The sequence below is a fragment of the Lipophrys pholis genome, assembly GCF_963383615.2.
Source record: "Lipophrys pholis genome assembly, chromosome: 19".
Taxonomy (NCBI): domain Eukaryota; kingdom Metazoa; phylum Chordata; class Actinopteri; order Blenniiformes; family Blenniidae; genus Lipophrys; species Lipophrys pholis.
The window spans coordinates 18610388-18631390 of NC_137647.1; the positions used below are offsets into that span (position 1 = coordinate 18610388).

Here is a 21003-nt window from a genome sequence, read left to right on the forward strand (position 1 = left end):
CTTCAACATAGTCATTCAAAATGCTATATTTTATATATATTACATATATTCAAATGTATTAACTTTTTAAAAAATGTACGCAATGCTTGCAATTGATTTCAGGTCTAATCATTATTAATTGACCTTATTCTGTGCATCACCATTTTCGGGAATATCATGGGACACAAACAAGGCAGACTGGGTCTGCATGTGGTCCCTCCGATTGCCTCATTTTCCTAAACAAAGTTTGTAATTTATTGCTTCGCTTTCTGCCTATATTGTCACTAATGCTTTGCAATATGAGTAGAAGTTTGTGAAGTAACTTATAAAATGAAAGACTTTTAGACTCCATCTGTATCTCTGCAGTATGGCTTTAATCTAAAAAAAACAAAAAAACAAAACATAAATAACAGGAGTTTGTGCTTCAATATACAGAAATGTAAATGCTTAAAAAGTCATTGCATTCACCTTGTGGTTGGAACTGAAGTCGTCTGAGACGTTGTTTCCAACCACTTCACATCACACTGCTGATGTTGAACAACCTCATTCAGTTTGTTTTTATTTTCCTCTTTTACACGTTGAGGCCGAGCGTGGCCGTCTGTCCGCTTTGAGTCTGAATAATCCAAGAGAGTGAGTCCTCCGTCGGTTGGCACTTTCAGGGAGACAATGTGTGAATTCACAGGACCGCCACATTGGGAGAAACGGCAGACATGATCAACAGAGAAGCGGAGGTACAAGGAAAGGTCATCAGGACGAAAACGAAACTGAGAGATTTACGTGTGAATGGACAAGAAATTCAGACTTTTTTGTGTGTACATTGAAATACTTTCTCACTCCAACACATCGGACACTTCCAGGGATAACTCCACCACTCCACGGTTGTTTTGTACCTTCTGATATTTCCAACAATATCATTTAAATTCAAGCACTCCTGGTTGTTAGATTTTCTAATTGCTCTATCCATATTGTAACCAACAACTTTCCTATATTATGAAAATAAATTCAACCTCAAATCAATACATTTACTCAAGCTTAAAACGTCACTCCTATACTCAGTGAGCGTAGATAATCCTTCATGTGTGAAACCTTTTCGTGTCGTTTCGTTTCCAGTGACCGTCTGACACAGTGGTTCCCACATATCTTTTATTACGATGACTTTAAACTATAAAACTACCAAGTCCCAGGAGAATATGGACTGGGAGTCATGCCACTCTGGAGGTGGTTATTGTCCACCTACTCGCGCATCGTTTTCAAAACAAGTCGTGTTGACGGAAAACAATAAATCAGAAACACAAAAACGAAGCATTTTCACTTAGAACATTGTGTAAATGGGGCCTGAGTACACAGAGTTTAACTGTTGAAGGCCACAAATCTCAAGAATGTGACGCTAAAAAGAACCGATTTCATTACACGAGTCACAGTCAAAGTTCTTAATTAGTTATTGACAGTTTGCAGTTAAAAGCAGTAACGATTCAATAAAGTGTCTCTTAACTGGACATTCGTGACCAATGTGTTGAGTAATTTGGAAAATAAAAGCTGTTTGCCCTCGACAGTAAGGCTTTAATCTAACCTTAATAATGTGGCCCTAAAACAACAGTTTTACACAAGTTGAGAGTATTTACTTCACATAGTTGCCATTTGTCACTGTTAACATGTATTATAAAAACAGATCTGATGGCTAAAATATCCCCTGGTAAAAAAGAGAGACAGTTACGACATAGAAAAGCAGGAGCCTTTAAAAAATCAACAGGCAGTTTTCCAGGTCTGCTCTAGAGTCTAGAAAGTGTCTCACTGTATTTTTATATAACTTGTGCAAATGTAATTTTGAAAACCTCAGACCAGGGGTGAATGGGGGGGGGGGGGGTACCAGGGACTGGTAGCACCAGGTTTGGGACCACTGGACTAACATGTATGTATGTATACATCAGAGTGCTCATTGGCAGTCCAGGTTTCACTGCATTTCCACCCTGCTGGGGGCATTAATCTCTTCATCGCACAGAGTTTGAGGGGTTCAGGAGGTGCCAGGGCACAAAAGCTGCCAGTGAGGGCGCCGTTGAGTCTGTGCACGAAAACCAGGAGGCCCTCTTAACCCTCCGTGGCCAGCATCTGAACAGGAGGGGGGGGGGCTTCAAGGAGAACTGAGTGATGATCTGAGGGGAGGGGGGCAATATGGCTGCACCGCTCAAAGGCAGGGGGGGCTTTTCTAGCTTCCGGGCAGGACAGGGTCAGACATATGCCTCTGGATCTCCTGCATTTCTGTGGCGTTTTCCAGGTGCTCGGGGAGGGACGGGAAGCGCTGGCTGCCACAGAGGAGACCGGCGGAATCCTGGGGCTTGGAGCCGGACAGCAGATGAGGAGGGGGGAGGTCCACGGGGGGCAGACGTGGCGGCGGTTCGGTTTCAGGAGACATGGACATGGTGTCGTCTGACGCCACGGTGAGATGGATGCCGCTGGAGAGGGAGTCCTTGGATTTGTATTTGAAGTCTGAATCAGGACTCTGGGAGATAAAGAAGAAGAAACTCAGACTGGATTCTTCACAACATGATTGTCTTTCTTGTTCGTTTAGAAACCAAGACTACAACACTGGAAAAGTAAAGAAGTATCAATGGAAAATTGGAAAATAATAATCCCCAAGAGTTTAAACCTTTATGGGGTAAATAACAAGATATGACCACTTTGCACTTTTTGTAGTTAGTTTGAAACCTAGACGCTAATCATGCTCACAGACCACTTTTCTGATCAAAACACATTGTCTGCGGCTCACTAGAGCTATAAGATAAGACTTAACACTTCACACTTAACACATAAATAACATTTAGTTCTCTTCAAAAGGTGAAATGATCATTTGCAAAATATTTCTGTGAGTGCCCAATGAAGCGTTAAAAGAGATTGTAAATGTATTTTCTAACAATTTGCAGATTTAGAAATGCAGCAGGCTGATGTGGAGGTTCAAGCATGGATCAATCTTTAACATCATGTGACTAAATCATGGAAAAGGTCACATGTTGAGTTTGAAACTGATTTTGGATTTGAATGCAATTTTAATGTACTGAACAGAAGAGGGCCGGGCCTCTGTCTGGTGTTACTGTCTGTCTCTGTCTGTTTGTCCTGTGATGGACAGGCGAACTGTCCAGGGGTATCCTGCCCCCGACCATAATAAACTGGGATTGGGTCCAGCGCCCTGCAATCCTGCACAAGCCACCCTGAACCACGTTGGTGCCTCTCACAGCTCCCAGCTGCTGTTAACAGAGCCAGCCCTACCCAATGTGGGAGATTTTAAATGGCGCCGCCTCTCTGTCAGCCACTTACATTTATAGCATTGTTTTTACCATTGTCTTTAATTTAGAAGATAACATTTCAGCCAATTTACATGTTTAACAATTTACAAATAAATACAAACAGAATCTGAAATGCAATATAAACTGCAAAATCAAAATCCTATAAATAAGTGAATAGATCATAATAATAGTAATACATTTCAAATACAACAGTCAACATCAAACAATTTAAATACACTGTATACAATTTAAATACAATAACTACAGTTACACAATAAAAAGATCAAATTAACTATATATAAAAGCACTTATTTGGTTTTATTATTTATAACAATATTGACTGGACATTGCTTTACATTTGAATTTCAATGTCAGCTTTTCCATTTCAAGAGTTCATAATTAATATTATTATTATTTTATTTATTTTCTATTATTGAAGGTGAAATTTGTCAAGCTTTAGTGACGCCCCCTGGAGGCCATGGCACCATAGCATTTGCCTTTATTGCCTAATGAGCAAGCCGGCACTGGAGTTTAACATGATCTTTTACTGACAAAATACAGGAAGTTCACATGAGAACTTCTGCTTGCTCCAGCACAATGTTGCACCGAATGAGAAAGCAGCATGTATGTGGCCTTTTATTTGTGGGATGAGAACAATTCTCAGTGCTGTCCTATCATCAGGTGACTCGTCTTCCAGTATGTCATGTTAACGATTTTTTACTCTTCACCTGCAGCAGAGGGCCGGGGCTGTCCATTGGCACCGGCTGGATGGGTGGGATAGTGTGGACGGTGGGCGCCGCCGTGCTGTACAGGGTGGTGGGGTGAGGCGGGTGAGGCGGGTGAGGCGGGTGAGGGCTGGGGGACACGGCGCTGTAGGCCGGAGGCACCGGCGCCAACTGCCTCTGCAGGAGCTGCAGGATAACGTTGATGTCTGCCGTCATGCGTGTCTCCAACCTGAAGGGGAAGGAAACAGGAGGTGAAGAGTGAAGACAAGGAGTTAAATTAAACAACTCTTCACCACAGGGTCTGTAGTATCTCTAAGATTAAGTACAAGTGACTATTATCGTGATTTACTGCTAAGAAACCCACGTTACTCTATCAAGATTTCATTTATTATTTATTAAGATTTAGTTCTTATCAGACAGTGAGCTCTGCAGTTATTGTCCTGAATGGAGACTTACAGGCTCAGCTTATCAGGCACCTTTATCAGGCCAGGACTTATAATGTTATGTTTGTAATCATTGAGCACTACTGCCCCTGTTAGTAAAGGCTTTATCTCATGAGAGCTGTATATATGAGGCAACCTGACAAGAATGAGCCTGCTAGTCTACACCAAGGGCAAACAAACCCTCCTCAAATAAAAAGGCACACACAAGTCTCATTACAAACACAGAAATTAAACATGTGATGATCATATGTACTTTCTTTTGGCCCACGACTTCGATTATCAATACTTCTTCTTGCTTTTCTTTTCTTATTTTGTTTCTTTTGAAGACCTATTTCTTGTTTTATCTTTAGTGATTCACATGTTTAGAATAAATAAATAAATAAATAAATAAATAATGTGACAAAATAAGCAGCAAAAGAAATCCAAAAAGTAGTTATAGTCAAAAAATAAGAAGCAAATCAATTCAAGTAGTAAGAAATGGCTTTATAAGATAAAAAATAATTCGAACTCTAAATCTCTGTCTTTGTTTTAGTGCAACAAAGTGTTAATGCAGTATTAAGAAGTCCAAGTTTGATGAATTATCCTTCTACAAAACATGAGAAACTTGAAATTTGAATAAATAAAATTTCTACAATATCACCAGTTCACTGTGCGTCACAACTTACAGGTTCCATGCAGCTGGGACTCAAAGATATAGTAGGCTTGTTCATATTATGATCAGAATAATTTGTCAAATCCTAGAAATTGTCTTTAATGTAGACACGTTTCTACATCTGTTGTAACTGATTCACCACAAAATACAGGCTGGTCGTCAAGATAATGTATTGCAGTTAATGTCATGATTTCTTTGTTTGCTTAGGTAATTGAAGGAGAAATTAAAAGATCTGTACTTACTATTTCTAGTTTTGTATTATTATAATGATCTGAAATAAAATCACACATTTCAAGAAATGGTTGTACATTTTAATGACTTGAACTTCTGAAATACTTGAACAATGAAGTGGCCCGTCAATGTTACGGGTTGTTTTAAATAACGCTCCACATTACCTCAACTTATCCAACTGAGTGTTTTCAACCATAAAACATGAGTCAATTTAAATACATACTTAATAAGAAAGTCCATGATCCATTTTTAATTAGCCTTTATTTTGAAACAAATTGTGAAAATATGTTGGAATATGGTCGTCTTGTACTTGATTGTATTGCATTTGTGGCGAAACAAAGCAACAAAATAGCTTTTATAATAAAAATAAATGACCAAAAACGTGTATATCCAAAGAAACGCTGGAGAGCAAGTGAGTGTTTCTCATCTCATGTGTGGCCTTGGAATACACTATTTATTTGTAAATAAATGTAAATGTATACACACCTACACCAATTTCTTCACATCGAAAACTATGTCTTAACACAAAGATGAGGATTTGAGGAATCACGTGCATCTCAAACAAACAAAAAAACAACATGGAGTTGCTGATTTCAGCACACAGGCCTAAAACACATGGTTAAATTCTCAGATCACAAAACTTCTGGATGAAAGTTTCGTGAAGTATGTGATCTGCTTCTGTCTCATTCTCTGTACAGGAATTAAACACTTTATAAGTCATTATTTGAAAATACATTCCAGAATGAACCTTTACATGTTAATTTATATTAATTCATATTCATAGTTAAGTGTTTTTACCTTTTGTGACTCATTAATAATGCTATTTAAGGTCATCAACATAAAATAACATACATGTTTTTAAGTGTGAAATAGACCAAAAGGACATTCATATTTCAGATTTGGAGCAGGAATCCACTAAAAACCAACTTATTTGCCAAATTACCCAGTTTTGACTTTTAGAAACTATCACAGGTTTCATATTTTTAAGCAACCTACTTGATCACACATACACGGGTGTATTTTGCCTATTTGCTGCGATTATCAGAAGCTTGAAGCAGAAACTGTCATGATTTTCATAAATTCTCAAAACCTGACTGAAACTTCACCTATCTTTTTGTGTAGTACAAATACTTCCTGTATCATATCAAAGCTGGCTTGATAAGAATTTCATCCACACTTTAGCCACGGTGTTGTGACCTTCAGCCTTCTCTTATCTGTTTCTGCCTTCATTTTCAATGTGAGTGAAAGTTTCCATCTGGCAGCACACAGCAGAGGGAGGAGCTCAGAAGAACAAACATGACCTCATAGCAGCACACAAAGAAAAAGATCCACCCTGCACATTATACTCGTCAGGGGGTATAGCTCAGTGGTAGAGCATTTGACTGCAGATCAAGAGGTCCCCGGTTCAAATCCGGATGCCCCCTCTTTTTAAAAAAACACCTAAAACATTACCTGTTGAGTTGCGACTGCAGCAGCTCCAGGCGCGACTCCAGCTCGCTGGGCTGGTCCTCGGTGCAGGGTGGAGGGTGGAAGCTGGCTCGGACCATCGACTGGCGCCTCTGGCTGTCGGAAAGCTGGCTGGCTCTGCGGTCCGGCCAGTAGCCGTACAGGCCCGGCATGCCGATGGGAGCGGCTGCTGTCAGGAGGAAGAAGATGAACTGGTTATGTTGTCTACTCTGCTTGAAAAGGAGGAGACATGTAATTAAGATACATTTCTTTGTATTGGTTTTACGTTTGCTCCTGTAAATTCAGGGTTTGGTTTGTATGAGTAGAGTGGAAGATTTACAGGTTTCTAGGTTTGATTTTAGAGATTTGAAAAGATTAAAAAAGATGTTCTACATGCATAAAGAACCAATGGATCCCACCAGAAAGAGCTGTGTCACACTCTGCTTGTAACTGCTAGAGTTTCATTTCTTACTCGAACATTTTTTATTAGCAGGACTTCTTTATCGTTGAAAATGACATAAAACGTCTAAAAAATGCGACTTTGTGACCATTGGCTTTTTAAATCTGTTTATTTATTTATTTTTTTCATAATAGCACTGGGGAGAAAACCTGACAGGATTCCACACACCTGAATATGGAGGCCCTCCAATGTCCACAGGCGGTCCTATTCCAGCCGAGGGTCCACTGTGAGGCAGGAGGTTGACCACCGCCGGAGGATAGTCTCTGGTGTCCCCCCCTGGAGGATACAGCTCCCCCTTGCTGTGTCCCACAGGCTTCATTTCCTCATCGCTAGACTGAGAGCAGATGCTGGCGCTGCTGCAGAGATCCTCCCAATGAGATCCTGCCATGGTGCCCCGGTGATGGTTGGCCAGTGGACAGGACTGGTCGGGGTAAGAGTCTTCACGATCCATCCCGTCTGTATCGGCCAAGAGTCACGGCACAGAATAAGACAAAGCAGTGATGGAGTGCTGATTTGTGGAAGAGCAAGCAGCCTTGTATTTGTCTCACCTGGCCTGTTTCGACGACGCAAGGAGTTTCTCCTTTGCCTCGTCAGACGGTAGCCACATTCAGAGTCCCTGCTCGGGGTTGGCTGGTTTATTCTATCTGCCTGATACAGATCAGCTTCAGTAATTCAAAAATAAAAACAAAGACTTCATGCTCTGAAGACATTACATCCTGCATCAGTGGTTCAAAACTGTTTTTCTCTCTCAATTCTGTGATTTTACAGTGAAGCGTGTCTCCACATGAACAGGAAAGAAGACAAAATGAACCACTGTTCTACAACAATACGGTATATTTGGGGAAAAGTAAGTAGTTGTATATTAGTTGAATGATTTGTCGTTATACAACAGTGTGGTTATGTTCTGTTGAACTGTGCAATTAGAAAAAATGACCTAGACCTTTTCGGAGGACTTTTGAATGCCTCTGATTAGGCTGTGTGCATTGTCGCCCTCTTGCGGCACTCACATCTCTCAAATTGAAGGTGATCTCCAGATTGTTCCAGAACAGGTCTGCAAAGTCGGGATACATGTCCAGCACCTCCAGCAAGTCGTCCCTCAGAATCTTGTGAAGGTCGCAGTAGGTCAGAGCACGGACGTCTGCGCTGGACTTCCCCGGCCTCCCGTACAAACTGATGGACTCGCCAAAGATGTCATTCTTCCCTGCACCAATCAGAGGCGAGGAGGCGGCGTGTGATCAATACATGACTGATCGAGAAAGCGAGCAACACTACGACCAATTTATGGATAACTCCTTGATGGATGAACCTGATCCTAAACAATTAACAAAACCAAGTGCTGTTGTTGACACTGATTTGTGACATTGCAGCGACTCAACAAACACAAGCTGGTAAATGAGTGACCTCATCAGGCTCATCTGATTGTGGACGTATTGATGATCAATTCCACAGTGGAATGAAAGTGGAGCTGTGCCCAAACACCTCTGGCTACACAACACGCAGGAGCGCGCTCGTGCGTGTGTGTGTGTGTGTGTGTGTGTGTGTGTGTGTGTGTGTGTGTGTGTGTGTGTGTGTGTGTGTGTGTGTGTGTGTGTGTGTGTGTGTGTGTGTGTGAGTGGTAGGGGACCAGACAAACACAAACTTACTGAAACAATCATCAAACGATCGTCTAAATTGATTTTAAAAAGTCAGATTTTTCAACTGATAGGCAAACGAAAAACAAGGAGAAATGACTCCTGATAAAAAAAGGGTCAACGACTGTTGAGTCTCCACTGTGATTGGCTGCTCACCCAGTATGGCCACCACCACGTCGTCCCGCAGGATCTCTATAGAGCCTCTGGAGATGAAGTAGAGGGCGGTGAGAATGTCTCCACTGTGAACGAGAGTGTCACCCGGCGGTGCGTGGGTGGTCTTGAACCGTATAGCCAGAGCCCGCAGGCACCCTTTGTTCGCCCCCCGAAAGGCTTTGCAGTTCTGCAGCAGGCTGCGGTTCAGATGCAGACAGATGTCGGCCTGCAGACATTCAGGGAAGCCCTTCAAGACCTGCAGGAAAACAGAGGCATTTGTAAATTAGACAATAAAGAACCCGAGGGACAGAGAGAAGAAGAGCAGTGTGTCAGATTGATTCAGGCGGGGCAGAAAGGACAGCGTGATTATCTGTTGTCACATTGAATTGGCAGGCGCTAATGCTGTTCTCTGGCTGCATCATGCTCCGGCACTGCGAGCAGCACGAGGACGAGTGCAGAAATGACGCACATCCTCAGTGAAAACTGGGTCCCTGAGTGCAGCGGACTAAATGGTGGAATGCCACCCAGTGTTAAACCATGGACACCTTCAAGTGTGGTGAAAAGCTCTGTTGCTGAGCTACAACTCCGCTGCTGATTTATAAACCAATATTTTTTATTGAGAGGGCAAATGTCTATGACAGAAATAAAAAAATCTTACTTGCTGTCAAGTCATCTCCCTCTCTGTTCTAACAGGACAGGGGGCACCCAGAATTGAACTGGGGACCTCTTGATCTGCAGTCAAATGCTCTGCCACTGAGCTACACCCCCATTGCTTCCTGTCTCCTGTCCTAGGGACATGCCTGAGGCTAAATAGTGGTTTGTTGAAAAAAAAAATTGCAGAATTTCAAAACCTTTCATTTCTGAAGGATGTTCATTGTCTAAAATAGTCAATAAGTATCACCAAGAATGAAAAAGAAGAGAACAATCGATTGGATTATGGGAGGCAAAGACTTACTGTGTGGTCCAATTTACCAGAAGAACTGCTTTAACTCTGAACAGCTGCAGACGTTAATACTGATTCAAGCAGAAAGGTGCCTGGGGATACAGTGCATCTGAGGCTGCATAGCCACAGACCAGTCACCACCCAGAACACTAACAACGGGCATGTGAGCATCTCAAATGGTTCATGGACCATTTTAAAAATGTGGTGTCGTGGGACAAATCGCCTTTTATTTTACATCTCTAGGATGACCTGCCAAACCTGACAAAGCAATGCTGTAGACATGTACACCTCTTCATGGAGATAGTATTTCATATTGACAGTGGTCTCCTTAAACAATATGTTGCAATGTACCACATTGCAAAAAAATACTGTAAGAGTGGTTTGAGAACCACATCAATATTTCAGTTTTCATGGTGCACCTCACAGTGATAAGCAACAAATACAGTTGACCTGGTAAGCGTTCGATTCAAATCCATATAGTCCCTAACTGTAAAGGTTTTAATAAATTTCATAAAGCAGAAGGGAAAGAGAGAAGGTACCTTGAAGAAGGTGAAACTGATGGTTGTAGGAATGTTGTATCATGGAAGGTATTTTATGAATATTTAGCTCATCTATGCTGTTTGAATCAGCAATGATACAGTAAATGTGTCCACGGAGTGTGGATGTTATATGAACTTACAGCGTTCATGTCGATGCCATTGGTGTAGGACCAGGCATGTTGGAAGTACTCCTCCAGTCTTTGTCTCAGACCTCCAGGGATCTGGTGGAAGCGGATGAACTCTTTGACCCGCAGCATCTGGGTGTGGTAGCGGGCGGTTCCCGAATAAAGTCTCTGAATGATCGCAGACACGTTCCCGAAAATACTGGCATACATCAGTGCTGTGAAAATCAAACATTAGAATGTGTGAGCTCAATATGGAAGATGTGTTAATGCACATCCTGCTGCTTATTCAGTAATCCAGACATTTGAGCGGATTTATTGATTCAGACTGAGCCCGACTTCACTTACAGCCGATGAGCATGACGCAGATGGAGAAGATCTTCTCCGGGTTGGTGTTGGGTGACACGTTACCGAAGCCCACACTGGTCAGGCTGCTGAAGGTGAAGTATAAGGCCGTGACATACTTGTCCTTGATGGAGGGGCCCGAGGCCGTGTCATTGTCATTATAGTGTTTACCGATCTGGTCGGCGAGATTGTCCAGCCAGCCGATCTTCATGCCGCCGATGCGGGCGGAGCCAGTGCGCTCCACGTTACCGATGGCATACCAGATACAGGCCAGCCAATGAGCGATCAGAGCAAAGGTGCACATGAGGAGGAAGAGGACGGCGGCTCCGTATTCTGAGTAACGATCCAGCTTCCGGGCCACACGTACCAACCTCAGCAGTCGGGCTGTCTTTAGCAATCCAATGAGAGTAGTTGTCTGAGGCTGGTGGAGACAAAGGAGAGCACATGTTACTGACCGATACAATAAAACTGAACGTCAATGCGAGCATTCATGTGGACTTCTTGCAGATACAAGACAACCGGTTGTATGGAATGATGGTGAAGTAGTTAGGACAATCATATCGCAGCAGGAAAAACCTGGTTTGAATCACTGTTTTCTCACAGTCTGAAATGTTGTTGGTTACTTTATAGTCCACAAAGTTTGTGTATTTTTGTGCTCCAAGTTGGAACAGCAGCCCGTCCAGTCATTTACCAAATGTCCGCTGGGATTAGCTCCACTCTCAGACACACTAACATGAATAAAGTAAGCGTGGAACATCAATAAATACATCTGATTGTTTGTTTGTATACATTATCATCTGTTTAATATGTTTGCATGACTGTATATCTACATTACACGGAAATATGTTGCATACATATTCTTGCTCAAACCCTTTGTCCTCACCAGGTTTTTCTTTTTATGCGATTTCTCCTGCATTTAAACAAAATGTGCTTTTCAATTAGGATGATTATTATTATTATTAATGATTACATGTATAGACAATCAGATAATGAAGGTTTAGTTTTTCTCTTAATAATATCTGTGCTTAAAATTGTAGAATTTTATAATAATCCCAGAAGTCTTAAATTCAAAATGACCTGTTATGACTGAAAATTGTGTGTTTGTGTCATCAGATACTTTAACTGACTTTACTTGAACAGTTCACACCAAAATGTTAAGAAAGACAAAACAGTGAGTTGCCGTGGAAGTTTGTATCGCTTCAACGTCGGTTCTGAATGTTTCTAGGTTTTGGGCATATTTTGACTATGATTAACACATAACACCTCGTAGTGAAACCCCAAAAGTCATTCCACTATTAGATCCCACACACTCAGTGTTTTACAATATCATCTGAAGCTGTAAATGTAATTATCTGAGTTACAGGACCACTAGTGCCTGACATGTGAGGTTGTTCCTCACCTCTTCGGACCCCGAGCGAAATATGAGCAGGTCAAAGGGGATGGCGGCGACGATGTCGATGAGGAACCAGCCTTTGAAGTAGTGCTGCGCGATGCGTCCCGGGTGGCTGACCACCTCGTCGTTCTGGTTGACATAGGTGGTCCGGAAGTTGATGAGGATGTCCACGATGAACATGATGTCCACCAACAAGTCCACCACGTTGAGCGGGTTGCAGATGTAGCCGCAGGTTATCCTCCGCTCATCCTCCACCTCGTTGAGCAGGAAGGCGGCCGAGTACGGCGTGAAAATGGCCGTGTAGATGACCAGCAGCAGGATGACCCAGTCCCACACGGCTTTGAAGGGGCTGTAGTGAAGGATGGTCCATTTGTGGATCCGCGGGGCTTGGAGCTTGTACTCCGGCAGCACGTCGGCCCCGAGGGACAACACCTGAGAAGAGAAGGACGAGGAAGCTCAGAGGTTATCAGTGATGGAAAACTTGTAAGTAATGTAGACATTAGCCGAACCACGGAGGAACACATTTAATCTAAAAAATATGTCCTACACTGTCTGAAGATGGACTGAAGACTTTCAAGATTCCACCGTTACTTGATTCAAATAATGTGGAGAAATTTCTGTGTAGACGGGTGAAGATGTAAAGTGAGTATTAGCTACTGATGATTTATGTGCATGTATTCATATAGCACCAAATACAACACAGTCATCTCAAGGCACTTTTACAGGAAAAAAACAAAAAACAATTCCACCGGATCAATTGGAGACGGTAGAAAGGAAAATCTCTCGTTTAACAGGAAGAAACCTGCAGAACCACACTCAGAGTCGTAGACTTCTTGTTGTTCCACAAGTCATGCTGATCCCATATCGATGAGTTGGATCTAAGACTGGCAATGGCGACGTCTTGGTGTGCAGTCAATGCTCTGCTACCGAGCTATGCCTCCTACATAACAGACATGACTCTGCTGTAGAGGTTAACGTTCCTGCGTCACACCGAGAGTACAACACATTTGATTCTAGGCCCAGTTCGCTGATTTACAAAGTCTAAATGTTCTCCCTGAGCATGTGAAGGCTTTCTTGGGGTACTCCAGGTTGCTGCCACAGTTGAAAAAAGGTTACTGGTGACTATGAATTGCAGGTATGTATGAAAGTGTGTGTGGGTGAGGTTATTTGTCTCTGTGCTGCCTCTGTGACTGATGACCTGTCCAGATACTGTATATCCTGTCTTCACATGGAAACAGCTCCTGTCCCACATGACTCTGAGTTGGGAAAAGAAGTACTGAAGATGTATGGACAAACGGCTGGATGATTCTGTTCTAGAAAAACCATTGCATAACTTTTAATGTGCAACTGTGGTACAAAATAAACCCCAAACACCATCCTAAATAGACCAAACTCATCCTGAAATAAACAAAAGAAAAATATAAAACCGTTGTCAGGTCACATGAAGAGAAACCTGCTATTCTTTTGGAAAACCACAACCATTGATTATTCTTGTAATTTATGTCTGAGTCTTGCATCAGACTGAATCAAAACATCATAATGAAAAGCAACACAGTCTTACCATTGTTATTTAAATCTGTTAGCACAGGTTCTGGATTTTAGTTCTGATTTAATATTTTTGCCTCACACAGCAGTTGTTTTAAATGTGAATAGAAGTCCACATATAATGAAGGGCCATGGCGGACACCAACAGGCTCAACAAACTCATCAGAAAGGCTGGTGATATGGTGGGGTAGAGAAGGAAGGAGGAATCAAACTGAGGTTCATCCTGAATTTTTTTATTTAACTCAACATGTAGAAAAAATACATTAACAAGAGGATCACGAGTTAAACTGAGGGTTAGCAGACCCACAGAGCACAGTGAAGCAGCAGATCAAACTGACCGGTACGACAATCAGATCCTCAGTGTCCAGGTTGTCCTCCTGGTGTGGAGCGCAGCCGCGGAGGAGGAGGCTCCTCCAGACCCTGAGCAGCCCCGCCTGCCTGTTGTGCAGCGGCCAGCTCCTCTCCTGCATCACCTCCTCTCAGTTTTAACAAAGTGTCCGTCCTGTCTGCTGCTCTGCCAGCCTCAGTCTGCTCTCACCTGCCTCCTCTGCACCATGCGGTGGTGTAACCACTCACTTTTTCAGCACCATGTGATGAGCTCGGGTCAATCGCGGAGCCAGAATAAGTGCTGGCATCGAGTGGGCGCAGTGCAGAAGAGTGGTTTTTAGTGAATTCTTGTTAACAGCGGGGTCAGGCCTCTGCCTGACCGGAGTATCACCCTGTGCACACAGCAGTGCTTCCTTTAGTGGTCACACCCTGGTTTACATGCTACTTTGCATAATTGTAGTCACAGTCATCATGAGAGAAAAAGCTGGACTTGCAGGACGAGTGTATGTCTCCAGAGGCCCTGAACTCTGCTTTTTCTAGCTATTTTCCCACCTTGAGAAGAAAACAACACAATAAATAGTTGCTAGTAAAATGTCCTCAAGGAAAAAGACCATTAGAAGATACTAAATATGTTCTTTGCCATATTTGGATATGAAATAAAGTTTATCTGGAAGTAACCAAGACAACTGAAGGAGTTATTTCACATGAATTCTGCTTTTATCTATTGTGATCATCTCAATTCGTAATCCTAACCTGTGTGTGTGTGTGTGTGTGTGTGTGTGTGTGTGTGTGTGTGTGTGTGTGTGTGTGTGTGTGTGTGTGTGTGTGTGTGTGTGTGTGTGTGTGTGTGTGTGCGTGTGTGCGTGCGTGCATGCGTGCGTGCGTGCGTGCGTGCGTGCAACTGGGCAACTGAGCAACCCACAGGACCTGAACAGATGTGAAAAGACAACACAGTAATGAGAATGTAAACACATGAGCACAGGGTCACTCATCCAAGAAATTTTAATTTATTGATGCTGTTTCGTAACCACAAGCCAGAGAGCGACCGACGCCACCAGATTGCACGCAAACAGACAGCGCTGTTGGTACTCTGGCTATCACAGGGAGTGTGTTTCCTCTAATGTGAGTGCTAAAGCGAGATCAGAGCTTAAAGAGCAGTCAGACTTATTGATGAAAGAGAGTAATAGAAGTAACTGCAAATCTCTGGTAGGAATAGTAGGCGAGGCACTTAAATTTCTTCAAAAACTACTATGAAGCTTTAATTCCCTTTTAATTTTGTTAGCACCAATCACATTTCAACTTTGCTCCACAAACAAAAACAAACTGACATTAAAAGTTGACATTAAAGCTAAAAACACAACTGCAATGCAAGAAAACTCTCCAGTGCTTGTATGAAAAAAGTGGTGGAAAAAGAGGAAGATGAGGAGACAACAGTCAGGATGAAGAGCAATGTTTAGCAGGAAGGTTAAAGTTCAGGTGTGAGGCTGAGGTACTCACAGGCTGGAGCTTCTGCTTGATGCTCATGCTGAGGACGAACCGCGAGGTGGTAAAAGGCGGGAGAAGACTCACAGAAAGTACCAGAGGAAGAAATCAGCCTCTGTCCATCAGTGTGTAAAATCCCTCCTTTCCTGCTGCTCACTCCCTGGCTCTTCCTCTTTGGCCGTAGCCCTGCCCTGACCATGAAAAAAAAAAACACAGCCCCTGTGGCTGTACGGGCACCCGCCTCCTCTGCTGGTGTTTCACCGGGCAATCAAAGTCTGTGACATGATGAGCTCAGAGATAGCGTGTTTTCTCACAGAGCGTCTGGCTGGACCGTTTCTGAGGTCTGAGAGTTCACTATTCAAATAAATGAATAGATATTTTACTGTTTTTACACATATTTCTACGTCCAGAGAGACGTTTGTGGTCACTGAAGTACAGTAGTCAGTATGTCTGAGGATTAGTGTGTTGACAGCTTTTAATGTAAAAATACAGGACATCCAACATTCATGTATAATTTATTCTAAGCATAAGTGGGGTAGATTTGGGTTTGAGATGATTGTTATATTCGGCGCTGTACAAATATAATTGAATTGAATAAGAAAAGCTATGTAGATCCTGAGTGTGAGTTTAGAGAAATGCCTCGATCAGACAGACAGACAGCCAATGGGAAAACCTGCAGAATTACATTTTAACTCTGTTTCACTGGAAAGATGTAGCGGTATCTTCTTGTTATGTTGATATCTAATGCTCTTTTTCCACTGTGGACAAATAATAACACTACAATCATCATCATGGCAACAGTAAGCAGGTAATATGCACTCTTTTTTACACTTTGCAGTCCAGATTGGACCTTTAGTTTGCTGGTTTTGGCCTCACAGACCACATGTTCAACACCCTCTGGTGAGTCACAAAATGTCTATGTCCCATAATGAAATCACTGAAGTAGAAGAAAACCCCACTGTAGTATAAACATGTTAATGTACTTCCTGATGGACTCAGCACTCCAACAACAGGATGTCAATCAACAAAAATATACTTTATTAACAGGGATAGATGCTCTCATAATGCATGACCCTACGGCTTTGCACACACACACACACACACACACACATACACACACACACACACTGTTCAATTGCAAGGTCAAAAGTTAGGTCAAACTCCACATGGATGCTCAATGATGCTCACTGCCTTGTTGTGCTCACATTAAAACGCCAGGGGGCGCCACGTAAACACTCGTCAGACTTTCACTTCTCCTGATAGTATAGATATACACAAAGATTCATAAGAACATTTCTGAGCTTTCTAAGCCATCAGAATGATCACAGTTTGATAAAATGGGGGGATTCTCTCACTTTTCTCGACTCTTTTAAGAGCTACGTGAGGCTGAAAGCTTAATTTTAAGGAGTAAAATCAGGTTTAAGAGAGAGGTAAGGTGGCTAGTTACAAGTAGATGTTCATTTTTGGGTCATTCATGAGTAAATGTGTCATATTAGCAATAGAAAAACATAACCCTGCCAACATTTGAGTGAGTTTTTCTACAGTAATCTGTCTAAACAGCTGCAGTGGTCAATCACACTGTGGGCTTCATGTTATGCAGACAAATCGATGCCAGCAGAAATCAATGGCAAGCTTCATTTCCCTTTTTTGTAAGGCGCCAATCGAAATCCAATTATGAAGGCCTGTTTGTAATTTTTTTTTTATTGTATAACATGAAATTTCAAAAAAAAAAAATTGACACATGTACTAAGTGGAAGTAAACCACATGAGAGCAGAACATTAAGTAGAATTGTTCCTAAAGCAGGAGCAATGATCAGGGTTCGATTCCTCAGTTCAAGTTTAAAAGACAAACTATGAGAAGCGGTGGCGGCGGCGGCGTGGAGACAGATCTGGAAGGACCGTGCGGTGGTCTGACAGCTGCGCCCGGCACAGGTCGGCCGCCCTCCACTTCCATTAGCTCCAGAGGTCAAGGTCAGCGTCCGAGTGCCGCTCGATAGCCTCTCGGCGGCCGCCTCTCTTCACATGCCTTCATAACTGCATCCCACCACGACCCCCCGCGCTCTCCCACAGACGGCTTCACAGGTTGTCTGCGACCCCCACAAACACCCACTCAGGCTCCACATGCTCCCTCACACACTGAGAGGCCTCCTGCCTGCGCACCATGGAGACGGCACACACAACACACACTTTCAAAGCTTCAGCGGTTAATAAAAAGTCAGTACTTGATTACTTGATGCAAAAATTTGTGAAGTTAATACTTAATTATAGGTTGTTCTTCCTATCATTTAATTAACATTTGTTAAAGTTGTGCACAGAGCTGTGTTGCTTGTTTTTTTTCATTGTAATAAAGCCCATAATGTAATAACTTGCCAATAGTGTAATAAGTTATAACATGATTGCATTTACAAATAAATCTTTTCAACATCTTTTACCTTCAGCTAATAATGCAATAATACATAAATATGGCTCCATTTTTGGGAAATAGTTGTTTGTTTTCCAGTTTTGTGCAGCGTGCCTATCGAATTTAAGCATAGAGGAAGTAGGTTCTCTCATTGAGGATTATAAACTCTGCAACACACACTACTATTCTATTAAATTATTGCCACGTTACTATGTTATTGTCTTTATTACATTCAGAATGGCCAAAATTATCACGTTATAGCTCATTATTTCCGTATTGGTTGACTTGTTACAGGCCTTCTATGATGGCCTAGTTAAACTCAGAGACTCCCTTGCAGAGATCAGAGAATTCAGAATCCAAAAAGTCTTGAAAAGTTCAAGCTATTCTAATTGAATCACGCACAGGATTCAGTCCGCGAGGTAAAATCCAAAGAGCAAGTCAAAATGACAAAACCAAGAAAACACTGGAATGACTCCAGACGACAAAGACAATCTGGCAAACAGAAAATTAGTGAGTGTGTGATCAGACTGATAGAAAGCTCAGAGATGAGGTGCAGGTGTGCTGAGTGAGAAAACAGGAAGTGAAGCACGAGAGCATGTGCAGCGTCTGCATACAGAATAAAACAGGAAGTGAGATCAAAGCAGGTGATTGTCACCTGTTTACTCGATGAGAGACTTTGCAGCCTTTAAATTACATTGAATGACACAATGTGACACAAAGTCAATAACATCACCTAACGTGGAATGTTTCTTAAAAGAAACAGAGTTATGAACAAATTATAAAAAGTAGAAACAGTAACAATAAATGGACACTCAAGATTAATTTTAGGCCCTGTTTACACGGCAAGGCTTCGAGAGAAAACGCATCGTTTTTACATTTTCATTTCAGAAATAGTTCACAATTACACAGCAACTTTTTGAAAATGATCCTTATTTAAATAGAAATGACAAAAACACTGAAAACTATGTAGTTAGCGTGTCTTCTTATGAAGACTTAAGTGGAGAAAATGATAACAGTAATATATTGTCTTCTTTCTGCACTACTACTTTCATAGTAATAATCAGATAGTAGTATATTATTAGCTATATATAACTTTCTATCATTGTATTCTGCAACACTGTCAGTCAAAGTGATGGATTACGATTTCTGGTACTTCAGAGGAAAACATCATATTTCTTTCTGGATTGTTGAAAAACGTCCAGAGAGATTAGTCAAAATGGCCGCCATGACAGCTTAAATATACAGCTGGGATTTTCACCTTCGTCTGTTTAGTCTCCAGATACATTTTTCTGTTTGGGGGAATTTTTCCCAAAGCTTCGTCTTTAAAACCTGTCCTTTATGTATTGAATAAACATCATCATAGAAAATCATGTTTACCTGAAAAGTTCATCAAGTGTCGAGTTATTGTTATTATTTGTTAATCTGTTTATATTTGGGATACTCAGTGATAATCAATGAAACAGAGAAAGTTGAATTGTAATTAGTTTAATTTTGTCATCAAAAAATGCAGATAGCCATTGTAAATCTATCTCAGCTCTGTAATTAATAAATATCATCTAATAATGAGATTTAATGGTTGGTTATGTAGACTTTCTGGACTAAATTTGCTCTAGTTATAGAACCCCATGTGGCACAATGACAGCTACTGCAGCTGAACTCACTGGAGAAACAGTACTTATAATCAAATTTAATTAGTAGAAATTAATGGAGGAAATATGTACTGACAGAACTGAATAAAGGGATTTCAGTGTTCACAGTTGTTCTACAGATATATGGAGATATGTGGAGAGAAACTGAGCGTAACTTAGTTCCTGTACTGAGCGCATTTGCCTCATATAGATCAGGTTTGTCAAACATAAAGTCCATAGATTATTGAACAAAGTGCAAAATTTAAAAGAAAACTTGTAATTTTGTTATACAGAAGACAGACAAATTTATTTATCTATGAAACCTGATGATAATAACCAACTTTCTAAACTAGAAGCTTGTCGTGAAGATATAAAGGCTTGGATGAGACGTAATTTCCTGCTTCTGAACTCGGATAAAACTGAAATTATTATATTTGGCACAAAACAACTGAGAGAGAAATTATCTAAAGATATAGTAACACTAGATAGTATTACTTTGTCCTCCAGTACCACTGTGAAGAACCTGGGAGTCAATTTTGACCAGGATTTATCCTTCATCTCCCACATTAAACAAATCTGCAGGACTGCCTCTTTTCACCTACGTAATATTTCCAAAATTAGAAACATGCTGACTCAGAGTGATGCCGAAAAACTAATCCATGCTTTTGCTACCTCCAGAGTAGACTATTGTAACTCCCTATTATCAGGGTGTTCAAATAACTGCTTAAAAAGTCTTCAACATGCTGCAGTGAGAGTCCCGACAAGAACCAGCATCAGAGATCACATCACTCCAATATAACCTCTCTTCATTGGCTCCCTGTTAAATCTAGAACAGAATTTAAAATCCTCCTAACTTATAAAACTCTTAACAACCAGGCCCCATCGTATCTTAAATAACTGTTAGTCCCATATCTCCCCAGTAGAACGCTTCGTTCTCAGAGTGCTTGCTTACTGGAGGGTCCGGGGTTTTCTAGAAGTAGAATGGGAGGCGGAGCTTTCAGCTCTCAGGCTCCTCTTATATGGAACCAGACCCTAGTTTCAGTTAGGGAAGCTGACACAGTCTCTACTTTTAAGACAAGACTCAAGACTTTTCTGTTTACTAAAGTTTACAGTTAGGTCGCTCTGCTTGCTCATGTGGATTTGATTGTTGGGATTCTCTCTGTTAAAAGCGCCACCTGTGTTGTATTTGGTGATATATACATAAAGTTGAAATTAATTGAATTGAATCAATTTTCAATAGAAATAACAGATATTTCTGTCTTATTAGGGCAGATAATTTA

At 41.5% G+C, this 21003-nt stretch overlaps 1 protein-coding gene across 1 annotated transcript in view; it reads right to left on the reverse strand.

The window, feature by feature from the left end:
• Window positions 1–339: 339 nt before the first annotated feature.
• Window positions 340–21003, reverse strand: part of kcnh6a (potassium voltage-gated channel, subfamily H (eag-related), member 6a) — a 40277-nt gene continuing 19613 nt past the window's right edge. The window contains exons 7-16 of the mRNA XM_080488419.1: window positions 12347–12772; window positions 10951–11368; window positions 10621–10820; window positions 9002–9254; window positions 8222–8415; window positions 7763–7862; window positions 7383–7670; window positions 6761–6944; window positions 3986–4211; window positions 340–2476 (exon numbers count right to left, since the gene is read on the reverse strand). Coding sequence (XP_080344545.1) covers window positions 2183–2476; window positions 3986–4211; window positions 6761–6944; window positions 7383–7670; window positions 7763–7862; window positions 8222–8415; window positions 9002–9254; window positions 10621–10820; window positions 10951–11368; window positions 12347–12772 — 2583 coding nt within the window. The 3' untranslated portion in view covers window positions 340–2182. The remainder of the gene's footprint in view (window positions 2477–3985; window positions 4212–6760; window positions 6945–7382; window positions 7671–7762; window positions 7863–8221; window positions 8416–9001; window positions 9255–10620; window positions 10821–10950; window positions 11369–12346; window positions 12773–21003) is intronic.